Genomic DNA, 27,749 nt, shown 5'->3' with positions numbered 1-27,749 from the left:
GAGTAATAAACGAGTGAAGAATAAATATATGGTGTGTGTGTGTGTTTATTTGGCAAGAAAAAATGATCATCCCGATATACAATAATATCTGTTTCAACATACGATTTCACATCAGGAATCTTGCAACATAAATTGATATATATTAATATATAATCAAAATAAGCAACAAGAATAACTTCGGTAATTTGGTACGATCGTTTCACGCTACATCATTTTATTAAACGTTGTAAGTATTACAACAGTTTTGAAATGCTGAGCACTCATCAGCCAGTAATAGAGGTTTTCCATTAATACATAATTGTCATATCAATTGATAACATTATAGAGAAGGTAGATATATAGACAAAGATGTGGAGTTAAATTTTAAGAACATTTAAGGTAGTGGAGTTTATCAACTGACTGAAGAATATTCAGTTATTTTGAACTGCTAGAAGGTTTTGAGAAGAATGAACAATTGAAAGGAGACAAGAAATATTTTCTATTTATAGAAATAGGGGTGAAATAGATGTCAAAGTTCCATATAAAGAAATTGAGGTAGAGAGAAAAGGGTTGTCACACCCCCAATTAATAAGTATTATGCCTACTCATAATAAGTGATAGATTTTTTTCTAAATTGAATAAATAGTAGATTTATAATTTCTCCTTTAATCCAACGTATCAAAATACTCAAAACCTATCAGCTAATTATAAAGTTGATGTATATAAGTTTTAAAAAATCTCTGCATTCTCTATGAGTGGTCATTATAACCATTTGACATTAAGCTAGTTTTCCTAATGCTAAATAGTAGTAAAAGGCATCTGTAGTGTGACAACCCTTTTCTCTCTATCTCAATTTCTTTATATGGAACTTTGACATCTATTTCACCCCTATTTCTATAAATAGAAAATATTTCTTGTCTCCTTTCAATTGTTCATTCTTCTCAAAACCTTCTAGCAGTTCAAAATAACTGAATATTCTTCAGTCAGTTGATAAACTCCACTACCTTAAATGTTCTTAAAATTTAACTCCACATCTTTGTCTATATATCTACCTTCTCTATAATGTTATCAATTGATATGACAATTATGTATTAATGGAAAACCTCTATTACTGGCTGATGAGTGCTCAGCATTTTAAATCTGTTGTAATGCTTACAACATTTAATAAAATGATGTAGCGTGAAACGATCGTACCAAATTACCGAAGTTATTCTTGTTGCTTATTTTGATTATAATCACCCCATGGATTTATATGGATAACACCATACAAAATTCTGGTGCATCTAACTTAAGTACCATATTCATTTGAATCTAAATTTTGCTGAACTTATATATATATATATATATATATATATATATATAACTCCAAGAAAGTTAGGGGTTGTGGGTCCAACCCACTAAGGGATAATATCTATCCAATATACTGTTGGCATAATACCCAATTATTAATACACAAGTGTTTTTTTATTGCATTGCAATTAACTTACCTAGTGTATTAAATGGGTGAAGGTAAAGATATATTTTGCCATTAATTTATATTGCAAATAAGAAAATGGAGAAGTACAATAGTTGGTTCATCAACTATTGGACATTAAAATGTTAACTTATTTATTTATTAAAATGATAATTATAATAACATACGTGCATATATCATATTATTCTATGCATATAAAATAAGAATACAAGCAATTATTAAAAAACAATTATATAATATATATATATATATATATATGTATATAAAACTGAGAATACGTGTCAGTCTGTCTGCGTGTCTGTATGTGTGCCTCACTAAAACTCGAGAACTACCCAACCGATTTCATTCAAATTTTACACTTACACTACTTACGGTCCATGGAGTGTCATGAGCCAAAAAATGTTTCAAATCTTGCCTAGTGCAAGTCCGGAACAATCTCTTACACTGTTTCGGTATTACGCGTTAAAAGTGAAACAATAACATGTCTATTGTAATGTGAGATAATAGTTTCAGTTTTAATAGTTTCACTATGTATATAATATAACATAGTGGAACTATTAAAACTGAAACTATTATCTCACATTACATATATACCTACCTACATACATACACACACACACACACATGTATATATATATATATATATATTATATATATAATATTATATATAATATATATATATATATATATATATATATATATATAATTTATATATATACGTATATATTATGTGTGCATATATATATATATATGTGTGATATATATGCATGCATGCATATCTGTGTACGTATATCTGCACATATATGTATGTATATGTATGATATTATATATATATATATATATATATATATATATATATATATATAATATTATATATATAATATATATATATATATATATATAAATATCTATATATATATACGAGGGGCGTTCAATAAGTAATGCCCCTGACCCACTTCCCATAGCAGTAGAGCAACGACACTTGGCACAGTTATTAGTCTTTTCCTACATAGGAACTACCCAGAGTTATGCATTTCTCCCATCGTTTGATACAGCTCTGGAGACCGTTTTTGTAGAAGACCCCAGCTTGTTCCTCCAACCACGACGTGACTTCAGAAATCAAGGCTGCATCATCTGGGAAACGCTTTCCTTTCAAAATCAACTTAATGGCTGGGAAGAGGTGAAAATCAGAGGGTGCAAGGGGAGGAGTTCATAGCTGCACGCCTGTGCTTCTGATCTGGCGACACGCGAGTTGTGGACCGGAGCGTTGTCCTGCAGGAGGAGGATGCCTTTGCTGATCTTGCCCCGCCTCTTGATTTTGATAGCTTCTCTTAATTTCCTCAAAAGTGAAGCATAATAGGCTCCTGTAATTGTGGTACCCTTTGCCAGGAAATCTGTCATCACTACTCCGTCCTGGTCCCAGAAGACTGTGAGCATAACCTGGTCAGCGGAGGGCTGCACCCTTGCCTTCTTTGGAGGAGGTGAGTCACGGTGCTTTCACGGCATTGACTGGGCTTTGGTCTATGGATCATAGTGATGGACCCAGGTTTTATCCTGTGTGATCAGTCTTTTGAAAAATTTTGACTCATCTTCTTGGCACATCTCCAAATTCATCCTCGAGCACTCAACGCGTTCTTGCTTCTGGAAAGGTGTGAGCAACCTGGAAATCTGTCTGGCAGACACCTTTTGCATATGCAAATGGTCATGAATGATAGTTTCCACAGACCCGGTACTAATCTTGACCTTATGGGCTATTTGGCGAATAGTTATGCGTTGACCTTCCAAAATAGCAGCCTCAACTTGACGGACAGACGTCTCATTAACGGCAGAAGGGGGCGACCAGATCTGGGAGCTGTTTCCACAGAGTTCCGACCATGTTTGAATTCACAATGCCAGCGTTTCACAAGGTCATATGATGGGGCATCATCACCATAAGTTACTTTCATTTCATCAAAAGTCTCCCGTGGTGTGCGTCCTTTCAAATACAAAAACCAGATCACTGCTCGACACTCAACAGGCTCCATTTCACACTTGACTCAGTTCAAACACCTGTAAATCAGAAACCACAATTAGTTCAGAGCTGTAATTCGCCACTTAATCTATAGAGATATAAATAAGTGCACATGCAAAATTTCAGCTAGATCAACCAACTGCAAGTGGGTCAGAGGCATTACTTATTGAACGCCCCTCGTATATATGTATAGATATGTATATATATATGTATATATATACATGTATATATATACATGTATATATATATATGTATATATACATACATGTATATCTATCTATCTATCTATCCATCTATCTATCTATCTATCTATCTATCTATCTATCTATCTATCTATCTATCTATCTATATATATATATATATATATCTATATATATATATATTTATATATATATATATATATATATATACATCATGTATATATATATAGATTTATATGGCTATGATGGAAACTAGTTGGTATATAGTGGATGTAGGCGAGTCTTGAAGTCTGTGAAAGGCAGGAAGATCCACCAAACAAAGACGAAGCGTGGTTTGAAGCTGGTAACTGATAATCGCTCGGCGAATGCCGGTGTTGGGACCAGGTCAAGCACCCCAGTGTCCCACAGACCCTACATCAGTTCCAGTTTCTGGCCGGAGAGTGATAAAGTGGGATCGTGCCTCTGATAAAGCATGGTTTTATAATGGACGAGGTCTTGCCTGCAGCTTTCTGCACGGTCAAATGTAATCCAAGCAGGAAAGTCCGAGTGCTAGGAGAGATGATGAGTGATTATGGGTTGCGTGAGCTGACTGAAAGACCTACAGTTCAGGCGAAGGAATCCCGGAGGAGAAGAGCTATCCGTGAACTTCGAAAAGATGCAAGAAGGTTAAGAGCAGTACTGCAAGAAAATCCCTCCAAGGTTGAGATTGAGATCCTCTTGTGTGAAACTCGTTAGAAGATCAGTAATATGGGTAGAGCGTAGCGTCATGCCAAGAAACAGAAGGAAGCTGCAAAGGCAAGGAAAGCCTTTACTGAAAACCCCTTCCGCTTTGTTAAACGGCTGTTTAAGGAGAGAACTAGTGGTGTGCTGACTGTTGAGCAGGAAGAGCTGGAAACCCATCTCAAGTGAACTTATTCTGATACCAACAGAGGAGCTGAGGTTAAACACCTACCAGGGCTGAGTAGACCCACCCCTTCAGGTGCAGGGTTTGATACTTCCATGGTCAAATTCAAGGAAGTTCAGGAGGTGGTGCGCAAAGCAAGGGCTGGTTCTGCTGGTGGCCCTAATGGGGTGACACATGCGGTGTACAAGAACTCTCCGAAGTTACTGAGGTGTTTGTGGCGATCGCTAGTAAGATGGCTCAGCATGCTGTGAAGTGCGTGGAGTGATGATAGATGACAGGGCTGCTGATGTGGGGCTTGTCAAGAGAGAGCGGTTCTGGTCTGAGTTAAGTGAACAAGAACAGCGGAAGCTACGTGAACAACAAGTAAGACAGCAGGAAGATGAGAGGCGTTTGGTTCACGCAGTGCAACAAGCACAGCAGGGTCGGTGGCTGAATTAGGATGATATCGAAAAGTTGGAGTTGAAGTGGTCTGATCGGTGGCAAGTGAGTGCAGGGCATTTGCAAGCTCTGATCCGGACTACGTATGATGTGCATCTGTCTCCACCAATCTCAAAAATGGGGTATCCAATAGAGTCCACAGTGCCACTTGTGCGGAAAGTATGGCAGCCTCAAACACATGCTGTCAGCTTGCCCAAAAGCACTCCAGTCTGGATGGTATACATTTAGACATAATTTAGTGCTAAGCGTTGTTGTTTCAGCTGCAAGAGAGGGTCGAGTGCCTGAAATGAGCTTGCGCAAGATAGTATTTGTGAAGCAAGGTGTCAGGCCAAAGAGACATAAACCTTGGCAGGCCGAAGACAGAAAATGGGAGGTGTTCGTGGACAAACCAGTGCCTGAAAGCATCATGGTGTCAGCACTCCGGCCCGACTCGGTTTTGGTAGATGAGGGTCAGAGACGTGTGTCCCTGGGGAGCTTACTGTGTCATGGGAGGAGAGCATTGCCGAGGTCCATAAGCGGAGGCTGTTGGGCTATGAAGAGCTGGTAGCTAAGATTCGAGCGAAGGGTTACATCTGTGAGCTGTTTGCGTTCGAGGTCGGCTGCAAGGGCTTCCCAGCAGCTTCTCTCAGAAGGTGGCTGGTGTATTTGCAACGAGGACAACCATCAAGGAATATGGGGAGAAAGCAGTTGAGGGCAGTGCTTGGATTACCAGGTGCTTTATGAATCCGGATAAGGCCACAAAACTGTCATGAGTCCGGTTGAAACGCAATACGCCCAGCTGTTGCAGGCCCATCGTGTGGAGAGATACTAAGCCTAATGGGCCGAAATCTTGTCGAAGCACGGCGCTCAGCTTATGATTGCAGCAGGACGATAGAATAAATACTAGGCTTGCAAAGAATAAATCCTGGAGTCGATTTCTTCGACTAAAGGCGGTGCTCCAGCATGGCCGCCGTCACATGAACGAAACAAGTAAAACAATAAGAAAAACTATGCCATTTTAATCCCAGGTTTCTCTGCTACACACACACACACACACACACACACACACACACACATACACACACACACACACACACACACACACAAATAGTATGTGTTCTGTGAATAGGGTATGTGCTGTGTTCAATAGTGCATGTGTACTGTTGTGCTATATGAAAGAGTGTTATATAAAATGTGTCCTGTGTCAAGCAGGACCAAGTTTGCCCAAAATAAAGTTGATTGCCCAGTGTGATTTGCATATTTTTTCTCATATTTTCTAAATGAAACCCGGTGGGCTCCAAATAGTGTTGATGCTGTTCTATTTTAAAGCTTCATTTTCTGATAATTTCAAGATCCTTACATGTTGAGGGATCCTGTGCCTCAGTTTTGAAAACGCTTTGGTCAAAAAGGACTGGTATACCTATTAGGCGAGCTGGCAGAAACGTTAGCACGCCGGGCGAAATGCATAGCCGTATTTCGTCTGCCGTTACGTTCTGAGTTAAAATTCCGCCGAGTTCGACTTTGCCTTTTATCCTTTCGGGGTCGATAAATTAAGGACCAGTTACGCACTGGGGTCGATGTAATCGAGTTAATCCGTTTGTCTGTCTCTGTTTGTCCCCTCTGTGTTTAGCCCCTTGTGGCAATAAAGAAATAGGTATACCTATTAGTAGACTGGAGTAAACATTTTTGTTTCACACGTTTATTTTTTTGTTTTTCCTATTTTCTCCGAACAATTTACTTTGCCCTCCGTGTTAATAATACGAATAAGAATTTCCCACGCACGCGTACCTTCGTTTTGGCATCACCACTACTTTATTATCTCCCCTTCTGCTCATGTGGTTGTCATGTGTTTGCTAGTTGTTTATGCTACTCATTGCCACCATCCAGTTGGCAAGGCTGCGTCATTGCTCAGTGAACAAGCTACCAACTCAGCCTGGCTTCTGAGTATAGTCACGGTGGGCAAAGTCTACTCAGCCACGAATGATGTGCTTAACCGTTTCGTTGGTTGCATGGTTTGATTATTATACTTTTCTAGGCATGACTAACCATTGGTATTGCGCAGCTGAAATAAGATTTTCTGTTTCTATTTGTAACTCAGACTGTTTACGCCATCCATGCCCTTCCACCCTGCACAGTTTTGTGACATTTTCCTCATGAAGTGATTTTCTCTTTTTCCTCCTTGCATTTTGTAACTCCATTTTGTCTTCTCTATCAAAATTTTCTGTTGGTTTTATTTAAACAGTTTTCTTCTCCCAAAGAAGATTCCCGATTCTGCTTTATTTCCTTATTGGGAAAACTTTCGTTTTGCTTTTTCTCCAGTTTCTTCATTGCACAAATCAAAGTTCATCTTCCTTTCGACATATTTCTTTACTCCCACCGTTCTCATCTTCTGCTAACTTTCTCTTTCGTGTCAGATCCAGTTGTTAGTCTGTGCGCGTGCGCGAACGTGTGTAAGATCCTTTATTTTTATCTTTTATTTGTTTCAGTCATTAGAATGTGGCCATGCTGGAGCAACGCCTTGAAGAATTTTTTTAGACAAATAAATCGACCCCAGTAGTTTTTTAAAGCCGGATACTTATTCCATCGGTCTCTTTTGCCGAGCTGCTAAGTTACGGGGATATAAACACACCAACACCGATTGTCAAGTGGTGATTAGGGACAAAAAACACAGACTCAAAGACACACACTCATGTGTATGTGCATATGTATGAATGTGTAATCTATTATATTATATATATATATGAATATGTATATACATATATATATATTATATATCGATCTATCTATATATCTATTATCTATTATATATATATATATATATATATATATATATATATATATATGGATATATATATATATATTATATATATATATATATATGGATATATATATAATATATATATATATATATATATGGATATATATATATATATATATATATATAATATATATGGATATATATATATATATGGATATATATATATATAATATATTATATATATATTTATATATATATATTTATAATATATGGATATATATATATAATATAATATTATATATATTATATATATATATATATATATATATATATATTTATATATATATATTTATATATATATATATTATATATATATTTATATATATATATTTATATATATATATTTATATATATATATATATATATATATATATATATATATATATATTATATATAATATATATATAATAGAAATAGGTTTTAAAGAAAAAAGACTACTCGTGGTATGAATAGGGGAAAAGGAAAAAGAATAAAATACACATTAGATATAAAAAAAACAGGCTTTTCTTTTAACAAAAGCAAAGATATATACATACAATTAGATGATTTGTGGTGGAATTATGAAGAATAAAAACCATTATTAGGAATCTGATTCATAATAATGGTTTTTATTCTTCATAATTCTACCTCAAATCATTTAATCGTATGTGTATATCTTTGCTTTTCTTTAAAAAAGCCAGTGTTTTTTTATATCCGTGTATTTTTTTCTTTTTGTTTTCCCCCATATATATATATATATATATATATATATATATGCTCTCTCACCCCGAACCCGCCCCGAACCCGCCTACCATCCAACCACCCTACCTCTCCAACGCACCATTCTCCGAGCCTTGCGGTGATTCCAGTCCGACCCCTCCCCTCATTCAAACGAGCCCACAACTTACGAGACCTCTTGGTCCACAGCTTCTTCCCTAACCCAACCTCCCAACCCGGCTCGTTCCCCTGCTCCCGTCCACGCTGCCGCACTTACCCTTACCTCTCCAACACCACCCTCCTCACCGACACCCATCATCGACCCTATCGCATCACCGACTCCTTCACCTGCACTTCTACCAATATTATCTACTGCATCTCCTGCTCTCTCTGCCCTTCTCTATACATCGAGCAAACGGGACACCGCTTTGCTGACCGGTTCGCGGAACACCTCCAAGACATCCGACTCGGCAATGAGACCCCGGTATCGCGCCATTTCCGCACTACCGATCACTCATTGCAACACCTGTCAATGTTCGGATTGTCCTTGCACAGGGGCCATCCAGATCCCCATTTGCGCCGTGAACAGGGATTAATCTTCTCTCTTCATTCCCTTGCGCCACATAGGCTCAACTATCCTCCCCTTTTCATTTAATTTCCTCCCCTCGCCGCTCTCCCCCTAACATCTACTTCTTCTCACCCACCTCTCCTCTCTTGCTCCGACTCCTACTTCTCTTCACTCCTTCTCTATTCTCTTCTCTGCTACCCACCTCTCCTCCCCCTTCATCGTCACCCCTCCGTCGTAAGACTATTCCATCCCTACACATTCCACCCCACCTTCCCTATCCTTCCCCATCCCACACCACCTCATGCCTTACACCGACTCCCACATACCCCACCTCTACCCCATCCACTGCCTACCGACATACCCCACACTCAACTTAACCCACACCCCACCCTTGCTTTCCCCACTCTCGCCTCCCACCCCTAACACCATCACACCACATCACACACCACTACACCTTCCACCACCATATCACACATCACATCACAACACACCACCACGGACACATCAGCACTGACCACTTCCCAGACCCACATTTTCACACTTGCACATACACACACGCACACGTCTAGATCACCAGCCTTCTTCCACACGCACACACACACTCTCTTATACACACGCACGCGTACCTTCGTTTTGGCATCACCACTACTTTATTATCTCCCCTTCTCTCCAGCTCTCCTGTGTGACCCTTCTGTCCGGCATTCGCCATGATAGATCGCTAGCCACTACACATTCTTTATTACGAAAGTAATTAACGAGGATTTGGCGAAAATAAACAAAAATAGGGTTGAAGAAACAGGTAAATGGTAAGATTAATGATAAAATGAATGGATAAATAAATAAAACTATAAATATAAGATCAGAAATCGTGAGGAAAATTTGACATGAATAATTAATGTTAATGATAAGAACTGATAAAAGTTAATGATAAAATAAGGCAAGTTTTTTTCTCGCTGGTAGAAAGAGATAAACTATTGTAGTCTTTTTATCTACAACTCTGGTTTAAAAGCAGTTAAGATTTCTTTGTCAAACAGAATTCCTGTAAAAGATGGCATGAGCTAACCCTTAAATTTTGCCATATTTTACCTCGTAACGTTTTTTTTCTACAGAAAAATTTTGACGAAAATTTCCATTAGATTCCTCTTATTAAGTTCTTTATTTAAACAGAATAAAAGAAAAAAAATAATGTCTTTAAAACGAAAACAATTTTTCTAGGGTACTTAGGTGTCCAATAAACGACGTACACACTTTATTCACATACTGCTGATTCCGAGTTAAACTTTTAGGTTGACTCAAATTTTCATTTCCATGAGCAACCATTGAGGCCCAGGCAAAACAATAGAATCGGTTTAATCCAGAATCTTTGTCCGGTACCGAGTCGATCCCAAAATCTAATGAGACCGTGCCAGCCACGAGGCCAAACATCCCTCAAAGTTTCATCCGAATCCATCCAGCGGTTCGTGAGATATCTTGTCCAAAGACAAACAAACACGAAGGCATCAGAGGTCGTTTTAAATGGCTATTTCTTCCAACATTGGATTACGGTGTGACAGTCGGGTGCAGCATTGGATTACGGTGTCAGTCTGGTGTAGTTGCTTACCTTGCCATTGGGCCACGACAGCAGACGAGGCCAGGCGGACGATAACTGGCCTTGTCTCCATATTATTTCTATCTAACATTCTATTTCATTACCAAATAAACGCACGCATCGTATCGTTCACTTACGCGCGCGCACACACACACACACACATACTCTTTCTCTCTCTTTCTCTGTTTCTCTCTACATTAAAGGGGAGATCGCAAAAGAATGAGAAACTCCCTCTGGGAATATAGTCCCATTCATCTGCTCGTATTATGTTGTCATATTTTCTTCATCTAAATCTAACAAGATTTATTGTTTGTAGAAGACAAAAGACGTTGCAAGTGAGAGGTCTCAACCGTTTAATAAGAAACAAGAAATTCCATGAAGAGACTTAAATTTGGCTGCTATTTTGGAAGTCTGTGAAGAGAGTCAACGGTTAGAAATAAGGAAAAGAATTTGACAGAAATTTACCAAATTTTCGCTTTGTCTTCTGCTTTCTTTATAACAAGTAAAACTCTTTCTCTCAACGAAATAGTTTTACATCTATTCTCAGATAATAACAATTTCCAGTTGATTCTTTATGGGAGACACCTCCTTCGATTTAGGGGTTAATCCTTGCAAGACCCTTTATCAGTTTCAGGAAGTTAATCGAGAAACCATTTTCTTATTACTCTGTATATGTTGGTTTAAGTATTTGCGTTTTTCATTAATGTAATTTCATACAATTTTGTTCTTCGATTCTTTCACTAAACTATAGTGCCTTGGTGACTGTGGCGTAAAGACTTTACAAGAAATTAACTTGCCGCCATCTTAAGGTTTTATAACAGAATGGTTTGAAAAGAGGTAAATTTTCCTAACATGCGAAAAGTGTCTGACGAAGGCTGGAGGTTATATCAGCCGAAACGTTGCAAATGCCAAAAGTGATTCATTTCTCATTTCCGGTCTATGTATGGTGCAAAGATACAGAAGACAGCGTGTTAGACAAAAACTGATGGCTTATTTAGAATCAGCACCCCGAATGTCTTTCAAGTCGCCATCATTTTATAGGGAACAAAACAAAAGGAAATTGTTACGTAAAACAAGGAGGAGTGGGGGGAGGTCTAATTCTTGACCTATTTTGAGGAGGTAAAATAAAATGTGGAGTGGAAAATTTTGGATTTTCACTTATGTTTGAACAATAACTGTAACCTTGAACCCCGCCACCCCAACACTAATCTTAACCCTATCCCAAACCCTCGCAATTATAATCCTTATTCTCACATATTTGTTAATTCTAGAATTTCCACTCTACGTTTCACTAAAAGCCAAGTCTTAAGACACCGTCTCTTTCCTCTCCCTCTTACTCTGCCTTGTTCTTTTATTTTCTCTCATTTCCGACAATTGAACAGAGATGTCTTGATATGTTACTTTCTAACACATCAACCTTATATAATTCTCCATTGAACTTTTTATTGAAACGTTCAGTTGACGTAAAGATCTTCTGGCTTTCCATTCTTTTTCCTGTAAGTGTGATGCGTTGAATACTTGTGCAAATTTAGGCCAAAATTAAATATAATTATTCGTTTCAAATCCTGGCACAAAGCCTGCAATTTTGGAGTTAGGACCAAGTCGATTACATCGACCTCCACTGCTCAACTTACTTTATCAATCTCGAAAGAATGAAAGGCAAAGTCGGAATTTGAACTCAGAACGTAAAGACAGATAAAATGCTGTTAAGCATTTCGTCCGGCGCGGTAATGACTCTGCCATCACACCACCTTGATAACTATGTGTTTGTTCCTCCTCGAGCCATGCCTGGCTCATAAGGGCCGGTTTCCTGGTTTCATTGGTGTATAGGTTCCCTGGTTCGTAAGGGCCGGTTTCCCGGTTTTATTGGCGTATAGGTTCCCCACCTGGACGGGACGCCAGTCCGTCTCAGGTGAGCTGCTAGATGCAAGAGGAAAGAGTGAGAGAAAGTTGTGGTGAAAGAGTCAGCGTGAAGTTCGCCATTACCTTCTGCTGGCGCTGCGTGGAGCTTAGGTGTTTCGCTTATAAGCTCACCCTTTTCAATCATCACGGACCCCGTCAAGAAGGCTGGTTCACAATATGAGAAACCCCGAGATAATGCCATTTAGAAATGCATGAACATCTCAGAACTGCATCATTTATACCAGAAGGGTTGATATCACGTTAATAACATAAATTTTCTGGTCACGAAAGACGATGACGTTGTTGACTGGTAAGATTGATATGTTCGCCCCAGTTATCACAGGTGTACGTGAAGGAAAATAAATGATTTCTTTATCAGACACAAGAAAAAAAAGATCATGAGGGGCAGGTGGGTGGTAGAATTGGTGGAGCACTAATTAAAACTCCAACTAATTAAAAATTTACATTTTGAGTTGGAAAACTGTAACAGTTGATTTTTACATTTTGTCTAATGGCGGAGATCGATAAACCAAGGACTGTGGTCAACTAAACTTATTTTACCACCTGACTGAAAACTCTATGATTAGCTCTAGTAGAGATCTGGCTGGTTGCGGAGAATAGCCTTTCCAAGAAGTTCATTTGGCTGACGTCTTTAAATAGTCTTGAAAACATTTCAAGTTTAACTGAATGGAGGCGTTTGAAACGAAGAATTTCTGCCATTTTTTCTTGATATGTCAAAGATAGAGTATTTCGCAATTCTTCTGTGTTGCCATATTTGGAATCAGAAACTCTTCTATTTATCCCCATTAAACCGTCTTCAAAAATGAAGAAAAAGAAAAACGGTAAAATTGTTGGTAGTGCTAGTGTTTGTCGCAGTAATTATCATTAATGATTATGATGGTGGTGGTGGTGGTGGTGGCGGCGGCGGCGGCGGCGGTGGTGTTGAATTTATGACGATAATGATTATTTATCTTTCAGCCCAAACCTGGCGTGATCAAAGGACCAGATGCTATGAGAAAACATGGTTTGATCGAGAAGCTGAAGGAACGAGGTACGCCATTATTCGTATCGTTGTTTGTTTCATTTGTTGATGTTGAAAGACGACGACTCGACAAGACGACGGACAGATTATTGCGATGGTTAGTTTAATTCCACTTGGATCAACATTGATCTCTCGACAGAATCAATACCACTTGAAATATTATATCGATATAATCAACTATAACCCCTACCCGTATAAGAACGGTCATTAAATGAAGACCCACGAGAAGCAAAACTAACGAAAACAACTTCTTCGATATCTCCCAAGACCATCTTAAAAACGTAATGTCATTGTCAGAGCGAACAATTCGCAGCGCCGCCTGCCTGGTGTCTGTGACCAAAGAGGAGATAACTACTCCGAAATGCTTGCATCTCACGGTCTGGGTAGGTGACGCTGCGTGCTGATCTAGGTGTATACGCACCATTTCTCAACAAACGGGATATATTTTCCGCGACAAAATGCAGTGAATTGCTTGTTCACCGGTTCGAACCTGGCTCAAGTATATTCCCACTTATAATAACATTACAATTTCACTTACTTCTGCTTAGCGCCCCCCTCCCCCGCTATCAGTAATCTACTTAAAAGTATTTCTTACTCGTTTTCCCTTTCACTTGTTAGAGTATTCAGAAGGCGCATGACTTAGTGATTAAGGTATTCGGCTCACGATCACAAGGTTGAGAGTTCGATTTCCAGCGACGCGTTGTGACCTGGAGCAAAACTCTTTTTTTTTCACGTTGCTCCAGTCTACTCAACAGTAAAAAATGCGTTGTACCAGTAATTCAGTAGGGGCCCAGCTTTATCATATGCTGTGTCACACTGAATCGCCCTTGGAACGGCATTAAGGACACGCGTGTTTAATGGATTGCTCAGCCACTTGCACGTTAATCCAGCGAGAAGGCTGCTCCGCTGATCGCCGTGACTGACGCAGTGCCGATTAAAGTTTGCATGAAACCTTATTGTGATTGCATGGGATCAAAAATATATTTTCTGACCTGAAAATTTCATTTAAATCAATTCCTACTTTCCCTACATTCTTCAGTTTGTCCTTCTCTAAGACAGTAAACTGCAATTTGAAGAGTGGAATTTTACTTCTATTTCTAGCAGAGTTTGGTGATCACTTACTGGATTCCCACATCTCATTCTTGTCTGTTCGGTCACTGAAGCAATAACAACAGAAGCTGACCATTTCACATATACAGGCACCGTGTGGTAACGGTGTTCGTTGTCCAATCACGTGTTTTCAGGTTCGATCCTACTGCGTGGCACTTGCGAAAAGTGTCTTATACCATAACTTAGGATTGGTCAATAACTTGATTGTGGAATTCTGTAAACGGAAACTGAACGGAAGCCCGGACTACTGAGCTCAACACATTTTTTTTTCATTCTCTCTTTGGTATTTCCTCTTATTCCTTTCTGTCCACTTTTCCTGAGCGTTCAACTAGTACACATGCTAGTTGTTCCTACACACCTCTTTGTCTTTTGTTTTTCTATAAATTTCAACTATCTATCTATCTATCTATCTATCTATCTATCTATCTATCTATCTATCTATCTATCTATCTATCTATCTATCTATCTATATCTATCTATATCTATCTATATCTATCTATCTATCTATCTATCTATCTATCTATCTATCTATCTATCTATCTATCTATCTATATCTATCTATATCTATCTATCTATATCTATCTATCTATCTATCTATCTATCTATCTATCTATTTATCTATCTATCTATCTCTATCTATCTATCTATCTATCTATCTATCTATCTATCTATCTATCTATCTATCTATCTATCTATCTATCTATCTATCTATACACACACACATACACATATGTAAACATCAAAATTTTTGTGAAAGATTATAAACTTTCTATGATAAAAAATGTTGCACATTATATTACCATCACCATACATTTAGCACATTAGATATACGTAAATACATATACAATACGACAAAAAGTTAAGAATTGAGAATAAAGAAAGAAAATTAAACGGATATAATTTCATTTTGTCTTTGTCGTGTTGTATAAGTGTGAAGTATAGTGTATAGTTTTATATGCATCTAATATAGTAAATGTATATAACGGGAAACTTTATGAAAATAAACAAAAGACGAAGGCAGGTGGAATACAAACAAACAATTGTATTAGTATGGCGCTCAGGAATATAAATAAAACAAGTCTTTTACGTTTCGAGCCTACGCTCTTCAACAGAAAGATACACAGAAAAGAAACACGGAGAGAAACAAGGAGAGAAAAAAAATGCGTGCAGAAGCTAGCGAATCAACATGGCCATCTGTATGTATGTATGTATGTATGTATGTATGTATGTATGTATGTATGTATGTATGTATGTATGTATGTATGCATGCATGCATGCATGTATGTATGTATGTACGTACGTACGTACGTATGTGTGTATGTATGTATGTATGTATGTATGTACGTACGTACGTACGTACGTATGTATGTATGTATGTATGTACGTACGTACGTATGTATGTATGTATGTATGTACGTACGTATGTATGTATGTACGTACGTACGTATGTTGTATGTATGTATGTGTATGTATGTATGTATGTATGTACGTATGTATGTATGTATGTGTATGTATGCATGCATGTATGCATGCATGCATGCATGTATGCATGCATGCATGTATGTATGTATGTATGTATGTATGTATGTATGTACGTACGTACGTAGTATGTATGTATGTACGTACGTACGTACGTATGTATGTATGTAAGTATGTATGCATGCATGCATGCATGTATGTATGTATGTATGTATGTATGTATGTATGTATGTATGTATGTATGTATGTATGCATGCAGGCATGCATGTATGTATGTATGTATGTATGTATGTTGTATGTATGTATGTATGTATGTATGTATGTATGTATATGTATGTATGTATATATATATATATATATATTATATATATATATATATATATACTCTCTTTTACTTGTTTCAGTCATTTGACTGCGGCCATGCTGCCGCACCGCCTTTAGTCGAGCAAATCGACCTCTGGACTTTGTAAGCCCAGTACTTATTCTATCGGTCTCTTTTTGCCGAACCGCTAAGTGACGGGGACTATATATATATATATATATATATAATATATATATATATATTACCACTTATTAATCCGAGGGGAGGCAATGTGAGCAGCAACTAAAGGAACATTACAAAATCCACAGAAAGATCAAACACCTACATATATTCATATATTCATTTATATCTACAGAACAGATATAAAGTCCGACGTTTAAAAATATAATAACATATAAATAAATAAACATCATATGAAATATATAAATATATAAGAATCATCTACAGGCCGTTTCGGAGATGCGCCAATTAATATGAAACATATATTTGAAATTGACACTTCCCTCATCAGGATGTTTTTTACACACAACACATAGTACATGGAAACAAATGTACAATTACATACCAGCTATATGCGAGAGAACAGTCATTACATACACCCAAAATTTCCATAGATACTTAATGGAGCATTAAGTATTTATGTGAATTTTATGTATGTGTCTGATGGAGCATTAAGTATTTATGTGAATATATGTGTGTGTTTGATCTTTCTGTGGATTTTGTAATGTTCCTTTAGTTGCTGCTCACATTGCCTCCCCCCTCGGATTAATAAGTGGTATATAGCTCATTTGGAGCACTACAATTCCAGTCTGTTATATTTTGAGTGTTGTTGTCACTAGCGATCTCAAGATGTAACTTTGTATTTTGTAATTTATATATATATATATATATATATATAGAGAGAGAGAGAGAGAGAGAGCGGGGAGGGAGAGGGAGAGAGAACAGACAAGAGAAGTGAGGTGAGGAAGATGTGCTATTGCATTCGTTTACAGCTGTTTCATCACAAAGATCAATAAATCATCCGATAATGCTAAAAGTATTGCGTCCTAAATAAAATGGAGGTTTGCTAACTCAGGCACGATTTAGTCTCTCCAAAATCTTCTTTTTTTTTTTTTGCTTATTCGACCTATGTCAGATTTTGTTGGGCATATCAAACATAAAGAGGGATTAGAGGAGAAGTTGGGCTTATGGTGCATGAGGTAAATTCTAAGGGATTTAAATGTAAGAGCATCAGTCCTATCATCGGGATTCAGAGGCGTAAGTCGAATAAGCAAAAACATTATGGATAGAATTAATACTGTCCTGTCCTAGTTAGCAAATTTCCACTCTGCTTATGATCCAATACTTCTAATATTATCATCGAATGGTTTAAACGAATGTAATATACATCCCCTCTCTCACCTCGCTTCTATTTATATTGATTCTCCCCATCAGTGTGTCTGTTGGATTTTCAGAACGACGCGAAGGTTCATAATAACCTCAACCACGGCCATTCATGTTAGCCACGCACTTGGTGGAGAGCTTGATGTAAGATCTGCTTGATTCTTCACGATGATACAGACATGTATATGTGTGCAGTGAGGTGTGCAGATAGATGGATTGATAGAAATTTATATATATATATATTAGAAGAAATGAGGTACTCAGAAAATCGGATGGTTTATATTTACAGATATTTACTTGTATATACATTTTTTATATATATCATATACAAATAATATCTGTAAATATAAACCATCCGATTTTCTGAGTACCTCATTTCTTCTAATATATAATACCTGTACATAATACCTGTATACATCATCTCCAAACCTTCCAATATATATATATATATATATATATATAATATATATATATATATATATATATATATATATATATATATAATATATATATATATATATATATATATATGTATGTATATATGTATGTATGTATGTGTGTGTGTGTGTGAAGGCGCATGGGTCAGTGGTTACAGCGTCGAGTTTACGATCGTGAGGTTGTGAGTTCGAATCCCAGACCGGGCTGTGTGTTGTGTTCTTGAGCAAGACACTTAATTTCACATTGCTCCAGTTCATTCAGCTGTAGAAATGAGTTGCGACGTCACAGGTGCCAAGCTGTATCGGCCCTTGCCGTTCTCTTGAATAACACTGGTGGCGTGGAGAGGGGAGGCTGGTATGCATGGGCGACTGATGGTCTTCTATAAACAACCTTGCCCGGACTTGTGCTTGGGAAGGTAACTTTCTAGGTGCAATCCCATGGTCAGTCATGACCGAAGGGGTCTCAGCTCATATATATATATACACCTACACACACGTGTGTAGGTGTCTGCTTATCGATGCTTGTGTACCCTGGTATAACGGTAATATATTGAACAGCGTACCTTTTCATCAAGAGCCAGCTTAGCCTTTCGACAAATAGAGAAGAAGGCGCTGTCCCCAACCTAAATGCACTCCAATGATTGAAATAAATAAAATATATATAACAATAATATACTGTCATTAAGTATCCATCTTTTGCATTGTATAAGGCCGAGTGTTTATATTGCGTATATATGTTATAGTGTTCACTGGAGATTTGATCACCTACAACTAACCACCATCTCGTCAATTATGAAGCAGGGAAAGACAGTCAAGGATTAATTCGTCAAAGGCTGAAATGCCCCATATGATTATAATGCCCCATATGATTATAATACAGTCAAGAAAACTTTAGAGATCGAATTTAACTTTTGTGAATATTTATTGATGTTTTTATTTTTATTTTATTAATTTTTGTCAATTGCAGTTGAGGAAGTGTATGATTTGGGCAACTTGACCTTTCCTGACGTTGGACATGATCCTCCGATAAAAAATATGAAAAATCCCAAAGCCGTTGCAACCTACAACAAAATCGTATGTCTACCTCATATTTTCAGCTTCTCTCCCTTCCTCTCTTTCTTTATCTCTCTCTTTTCCTCTATAACTCTGTGTGTGTTTGTCTGTTATTGAGAATTATATCGAATCCATAATTGTATGCTATAGTGTATATCATGAGACAACAAACGAAACCCAGGTATATTAAATGTGAAATACGAGTGAGGTCAATTTGATGGTATCGTAGGAGGTTTTCGGTCATTGCTGACCACTGTGCGAATAATTTCGAAATATGATGTCTATATCGTCGGTTCAGCCTATGATCACTTGAAAACCCGTCCAGGAGTATCTTGAAGCGAGAGAAATTGTTAAACATGAACAACAGAACCCTCTGACTATTGAAGAACTTCTTCGCTCTTCCAAAATTCCCCCCTCTCCGCTGCACAGCTAACCATGCTATTTCTAATCAGAATTTCTTTTCGAACTTGTAGCATAGAATTCATCAGCCATGTCGTTTCCAACGCGACCGATTGGCTGCAAGTGAAAACTCTTGTGAGGCTCTGTAACCTGTTTCTGTTCAATGTCCAACGTGACGTTGTCTTTCCTCCATCGACTTCAGCCGTGCGCTTATCACGTGGTTCTCTGTAACCAATCGTGTGTCGGAGACGACATGAGGTGTCATGTTCCATGAAGGCTTCATCCTTCTCCGAATACCACCAGCACCGCCTTGCCTCCTCCCGAAATGCCGTGCAATCAAACAATGTCTCTTAGTTCAACACAGTTATTCCAACCCGGCCCTTCGTCAAGCGGCACTTTTCTCGTCGATATGTGCACACGTATCAAAGTTATTCGACACCTTATCCTTGCATGCGTGAACCACATAAGTATCGTTGTGAATCTACTGTGGACGAGTTCGAACTACACATAATCTACTGTTGTCACAGTGGAGGAGGTTTCACTAGTCACAGCAAAATGAACAATGTCAATGAAAGAGGCCAGTGTCTCGTTCCAGACCGTTGGATCTCCGGTCCTCCCTCCCCCTTCATCTCGACTCGTGTCATTTCCGAATATGTTCCTTTACAATCGTTTACGAGGAACATTAATGACATCAACCTCACTGTTATCGGGTGGACGGGAGGCACCTTTGAAGACCATGCTCTCTGTCCTTTCTTCTAAATACAGCAAACGAGGAAAGAACGCACAGTCAAAAGCACACACACACACACACACACACACACACACACACACACACACACACACACACAACACACACACACACCACACACACACACACACACACCACACACACACACACACACACAACACACACACACACACACACACACACACACACACACGTAATATGAAAAGATTTCGTGCAGATTTTATTTGCCGATTTCAGTCAGACAGCATTGTTTATTCCAAGGTTATTGTAGGAATCATTTACCCATAATGCCACCCGAAAGCACATGGTTGCAAAGCAACCTTCATAATCCCAAAGCCATGCCCGCGCCTTGTTCGGACATTTTCCTTGTAGTTCTGTCAATGAGCTGTGAATAATGGCGCTATTTGTTCCAAAATGACAGCAAAAAGAAAATTTTAGCTGTGAATAAATTTTTAGGCAAATATATTTTTGATGTATGTATACAAATGGATGTGTGTAAAACATAAAAAGTGAAGATGAATGAGAGGTGAATATATTTATTTAGCCATGTGAAATCCTTAAGATTACGGCCGTTTCGCAGCCTTCTTCCTGTAGTAATAATTTCATTGTGGAATAAATTAAGTTTGCATAACTTATGTTTGGATTAATGTGTATGCTTGGCATTGTACATTATAATTGTATATTCATTAATCAATGGAAATAAAGAGGGATCGCTCGTCAGATCACCAGAACATCCATGGTGAGACGTTGATGTAACTGTGATGTTATGAACGTATTTTACAGGTGAATAAAAGAAGTCACCAAAAGACCTTCCATGCGAAAGCTCTCTGTGGTGAGTAATGAACAGCACACCTATGGGCCACGAATATAATCGCACACACCTGTACCTCAATCATTACTGCTTTGTCTGTTTCTAAATAATAAATTCCAACTTGACAAAGCTTTGCACACATCAGTCAAAAACATTTATTTATTGTTTCGATATAAATACAGCAGCTGTTGATGTGAACGTCGGATTCGATGTCCGCTGCTGATGAAGCGTAACTATACAGAAACATGTATCCTACGTTCCGATGAACCCATTCATAGTTCAGAATGTATGTTTTTCACACACATATTCTATAAGGAGAATTTCATTCCAGAGACAGTTTATGCAGCAGAGGTCTTTCCATGCTTGAGTGCGTACGAACGTGTTAAATATGATTGTAAATACCTATATTTCAATCCTCGCAGCTTAACCTATCTTTAATTAATACATACATGTACATACACACACACACACATACACACACACGTACATGCACACATGCACATATGCACACATATATGTTTGAATATAGGCATATATATATATGTGAGTGTGTATCTATATGAATGTGTGTGGAGGTGCGTGCCTTAACGGTGTTGGACTCATGATCGTAAGAGTGTGGTTTCGATTCCTGGATCGGGTAATGCGTTGTGTTCTTGAGCGAAATACTTCACTTTATGTTGCTAAAGCTCACTCAGCTGGCAAAAGTGAGTAATCTTGCGACGGACTGGCGTCCCATCCAGTGGGTTGGGCATGTATGTTCCACAGAAACCGGGAAACCAGTCTAATGAGTCAATATGGCTCGGAAAGGAGCGTAATCTTTTATCCTACATAAATACACACACACACACACATGACAGTAGTGTCTGGTAGTCAGAAAGAGACGGTTCTAGAATTATTTGAACAACCTGCACAAATGATTTGTTTCTGGTGAGCAAATGTGTGTGTGCTGTAGAATAGCTCACTCGCCGCATCACATTGACGCTGCCCGAATAGGTTCCCGGTCTATCACCACACGTCACGTGTCCAAGTTGTTGCTGAGTAACGTGAGATGAAGTGTTTTGTTCAAGAACATAACACAACACCCGGTTCATACATACATACATACATTGTCCAAAAACGTCATCATCGTATTATGTACCGATGAGACATGACGTTGTAGCTAGGACACTCTATAATGAAATCCGTCGGAAGGATAATCCCGGGGACAAAGAAATAAGAACCCACAGCTACTCATAACAAAAAGGAATATTGGTGGAATGTACCAGTGAAGACCTCAATAAAATGTAAGTACAACAGACCTGATGTAATGATTTGGGATAGAGAAGAGAAACTGTGTAGAATTGTAGAAATTAGCTGCCCAGCTGATGTTAACATAAAACTGATGATCAGTGAAAAAGAGAACACCTATGCTGAACTATTGAGAAATCTGCAGTTACTCTATCCAGATTACAAGTCCAAGTTTATACCTGTAATTATTGGGGCTCTGGGAGATGTAACACACTGCCTAAATATCAATTTTGAGAAATTAAGCTTCTCAAAACCAGAAAGGAGAAAACTGATTTGAAGACTACAGATCCAGTCCATAACTGGAATTGTAAAAATTTGTAAAACTTTCCAGAAATTTATCATTCAAATATATATGCATGAGAATATATACATAAAGCATACAAATCTGCACATACATACATACATACATACATACATACATACATACATACATACATACATACATACATATATACATACATGCATACATACATACATACATACATACATACATACATACATACATACATAAATATTATGGCTGCCCCCTCGTTATCGAATACATATATACATACATACATACATACATACGTACGTACATACATACATACATACATACATACATACATACATACATACATACATACATACATACATACATACATACATACATACCAGTCTTAAGAAATTAGGCTCTTCGAAATCAGAAAGGGGAAAGCTGATTGGCAGAGTACACCGGAACTGTAAAAATGTGTAAAACTTTCGAGAAGTTTAGCATTTAACTATATCGATAGATACATGTCTAGACATGCAACTATATGCATGGCTATACATACGTAAAACGAAACATACAAATCTGCACATGCATTCACTCCAAATACTGCACGTATACACCGATACATGCAAAAATAGCCTTTTGATATTGTTGAAATTCCAATGACGGAACTTTGGATCTACGTTAGAAAACAGCTCCTTCTCTATTGGCAAGAAATCTTGAAAGAAAACTGAATAATAACACCCTTATATATCAGTATTGTGGAGGCGCAATGGCCTAGTGGTTAGGGCAGCGGACTCGTGGTCGTAGGATCGCGGTTTCGATTCCCAGACCGGGCGTTGTGAGTGTTTATTGAGCGAAAACACCTAAAAAAAGCTTCACGACGCTCCGGCAGGGGGTGGTGATCCCTGCTGTACTCTTTCACCACTCTTTCTCCCACTCTTTCTTCTGTTGGCCTGCTCGCTTAGCCAGCGGGGTGGCGTCATTCAAAGGCTAAAACAATGCAAATGCATTGTGACCAGCGATGTGTAACAACATCTGATGGTCTGGTCGGTCACGTGATCACGTGATATCAGTATTACCTGGTCCCGAATTACTTGTTAAGATTTAGGTAATTCAGTTGATTGGACGACGGGGATTCAGCACTAACACTGACACACACACCACACACACCACACACACACACACACACACACACACACACACACAACTTAATTTGTACTGCAACAAATCACCAGTTTTTAGAACTCCATGAATATTCACAAATAATTTTTTGTTAATGAAACGTGCTTCAGGCGAAGTAACGAAATTTTAAAAAAAATATCTCCTGATTCGGTTTGCTCTTCCTCTCTCCCCCACTCTCCTCTCTCCTCCCACTCTCCTCTCTCTCCCCCAATCTCTTCTCTCCTCCCACTCTCCTCTCTCTCATCCCTCTCCTCTCACTCTCCCCTTCTCTCTCTATACATAAGTGCGTGTGTGTATGTGTGTTTGTGGTCGTGTGTGTGCGTGTGTGTGTGTGAGTGTGTGTGTGTGTGTGTGTGTGTGTGTGTGTGTGTGTGTGTGTGTGTGTGTGTGTGTGTGTGTGTAGACATTGAAACTGTTACATTAGAGTTCCATGCTCATTAACAATCTTTCGAGCGTGAAACTGAATTAATTCAGTCAGTAGAACAAACGTTCGCATCCAGGTACAGACTCCTTTGTTTGTAAACTTATTGCCGTGGCAAAAACGTTTGCGACCTTTTCCCATTGACGATACACACAACATGCAGGCATGCGTGATTAAATTTCGGTGGTGTCTATCAAATATTTGATGGTCGCGAGTTGCTTTTCATTGAATCTACCAAGACGGGGAGAAAAAGATATGGCGATATGATAATGGCGGATTGGGTTTCTTCTTGAAGATCAAATGTGTGAATATGAATAATGAGGGATATTTGGGTTAATAATGTCTTGCAGAAAATAAAGGTGACCTCACGGAATATTGTGATATACTGCGGGACAGATTAGCCTTATCAAGTGTCATTCATTGGCTACGATTTCTGTGTAACATTAAAAAGAGTGAGCGGAGGCTGGTATGCATGGCCAATTGCCGGTCTTCCATAAAAAAAAATAATAATAATCTTGCTCGGGTTTAAGACTCGGAGGGTAACTTTCTTGGTGCAAATCCCATGGCCATTCATAGCCGAACGGGCTGTTTACCCTTTCTAAACATTAATAAAAATAATAAGGAACTCATGAGAAGCCCCTACGCTGCACCTGGTCGAACAGCTAGAAATAGCATTGTGTTCTCACTCAGATAATTCCTTGCCATCTTATTGGACAATATCCATTAGATCTTTTGTTTGTCGTAGCCAAAATGATTTGCGGTCATGCTACAACACCATGTTTGATATATAATTCATGATATTTAAGTATTTGGTCACAAATGGAAAGCCTTTGATCATAGCTCTGCTCGATCAGGTGGACCTATGGATAAACAAAAAAAATACATTAATTACCTTAATTAGACAACGATGGAATCTTTACAGGGCCGCTCAACCTGCTAGAAATATCAGTCAAAATCTCCCTCATAGCACAGATACCGTCATAATGAAAGGATAAGCACATTAGATAATGTAGTCCCAGGTGTACGTGGAATGGTCTCGGTTGTAACACTTGGTTAATGCTGACCTTACAATCACGCGTCGATCACCAAAGATTTTTTTTATGGAACAAGCGTCCTTCTTTATGTGTGTATAGGATCCTATTTGGTGGGGGGATGATACCTCGAGTCCCCTGGCAGGGCAGAATATCGAAGCAACACACACACACACACACACACACACACAATATATATATATATATGCATGTGTGTGTGTAGCCCATTGTAATCGTGTCTGACGGTGGCGGGCGGTGAGGACAGGCCTTCGAGCAGGACGAGGGCAACGCAGGTTGTTGGCGGCCAGACGACGTCGTACCGTGTCGCCGTTGATGGGTCACTTTCCAATGCTAATGGTCTCGCGGGCTGTCACGCTGGCCGGTCTGAAGCGGTCACGGAGGTGTTGCAGGTGGCTGAAAGGGTCCTGTCTGGGCGTGGTCACTCAAGGGTGCCCTCTGCAGGCACGGTCTGCAGTGCTGTTGGTGTTGTTGTATCACTGTTGCAGGCGATAGATGGTGCTGATGTGGACATTATAAGCTTTCGCATCAACCAGGGTACCCTTCACTGCTTGCATTCAACCGATATCTTGTTCTCTCTGCGCTGCTGACAATCGGGTCATACCTAATGCGTCCACATTACGAATTTATTCTTAACTAACCCCACAGGGTCGAAATACAGAGGGGACAATACAAGGACAGACAGAAACACAAAGTATGTGTGTTGTGGGGAGGACGAATGAAAAACGATGAAATGTAGAAAAAAAATGAAAGGTGGAATAACAGCCACTCGACCCCACATCCCAAGTGGCCTCCTTGAATTCTTTTTTTTTAAACGTTTATGGTTTGCGTCTCTTTTCCTCGTTTTTTAAAACACTTTAGAAAGAAAAATAAATAGTCAACGCACGACCTCAAGTTTGTTCAACACAGTGTAATCAATGACTGGAGGCAGCGAATCAATCACTACTTCCACACCCCAAGGTCCAACGCCCGACACACGTCTCTCTCAACACATGGTGGCTTTCCCCATCGATGAGTGGGGGAAAATCCCCGACAGGCGTGTTTATCCTTATTACAGTCTTCATATTTTTTCTATCTCGTTTGTCTTTATATCGCATATAAATATGAACGCCGTTTTTTGGGGGCGTGGAAGTCTGATGCTTCTGTATGTATGTTTGTATACTTGTAGGGGCAGAGTTGGGATCAGTGACTGGTGGGGCAGGACGAGAGCTGGTATCTGCGGAGGTATGTTGGAGCAGAGTGGCTATGGCTGCCACCTGCCAGGGTACGTCCACCTCCGGTGGTATTTCCTCCACCTTTACCTTGGAAGCACGTCTTCCAAGGTAAGTTGGTAGTAATATTATCTCGTCTGTCTTCTGGGTGGCCACGGAGTGCTACCTGGCCCTTTCCTCTGTGTGAAAACGCACCTCAACTGTCGTATACTTGTTGCCCCTGGCCAAGTACTTGATTTCCGGCCAGATGGGTCCGAAGCACTTTTCAATTTGATCCCTCTTTGCCGAGTCGATTTTTCTCCTTTATCAAATATGACTTGTACGTCACCATTTTTGCCAGCACATCTTGTGACACTCCACTAGGAAGGGGGGGGGTCAGTTCAACTACATACCCCTCTTTCATCATGTTTTTATACCTTTTCATGTCCTGCACCTTCGACGTTATATTTTCCTTCACATCGCCTGTCGCAGCCGCAAAACTTTTTACCCTTTTTTCTTTTTTCTCTCCATTTCCATCTCCTTCTCCATATTAATCATAGACTCCACCATTTCTCTTTCTGACGAATCAGAAAGACTCAACCTTTCATAACTGAAATCCATTTTCACCAACAAGCGTTTACCACCACCCCACCACCCAAACAAGGGGGAAACGATAACAGGACCGCCGCAAAACACACAATAACAATATTCAACAATTCAACAACCGTACAACAACACTTGACGTCCAAATTACGAATCTGCTCTCTGTGCGCTGCTGACAATCGGGTCATACCGAATGTCAAAACACAAATTGGACACTACAAGGGCTGACAAGACAGCACAAACAAAAAGGTGGGGTGGGGGACGAATGAAAAATGGGTTCATAATGCAAGATGAAAAGGGCGAAATGATGACTACTCGGGCCCCACGCAACATCATTGAACCCTGTACAAACAATTAACAAACATGCACATTTATAGGCTTACTTTAATCACCATGCGGTGATATAGAGTTCCAGCTTTA

The 27,749-nt window shown here is 38.8% G+C and overlaps 1 protein-coding gene across 1 annotated transcript in view; it reads left to right on the top strand.

Annotated features, from left to right (window-relative positions):
- LOC115219198 (arginase-1-like) overlaps nt 1-27,749 on the top strand; it is a 55,113-nt gene that overhangs the window by 1,970 nt on the left and 25,394 nt on the right. The window contains exons 2-3 of the mRNA XM_029789317.2: nt 13,536-13,608; nt 19,298-19,404. Coding sequence (XP_029645177.1) covers nt 13,536-13,608; nt 19,298-19,404 — 180 coding nt within the window. The remainder of the gene's footprint in view (nt 1-13,535; nt 13,609-19,297; nt 19,405-27,749) is intronic.

This window comes from Octopus sinensis, linkage group LG14 (genome assembly GCF_006345805.1).
Source record: "Octopus sinensis linkage group LG14, ASM634580v1, whole genome shotgun sequence".
Lineage (NCBI taxonomy): Eukaryota > Metazoa > Mollusca > Cephalopoda > Octopoda > Octopodidae > Octopus > Octopus sinensis.
Note: the sequence above shows the minus strand (reverse complement) of the source record. Positions and strands in the feature narration are given on the sequence as shown.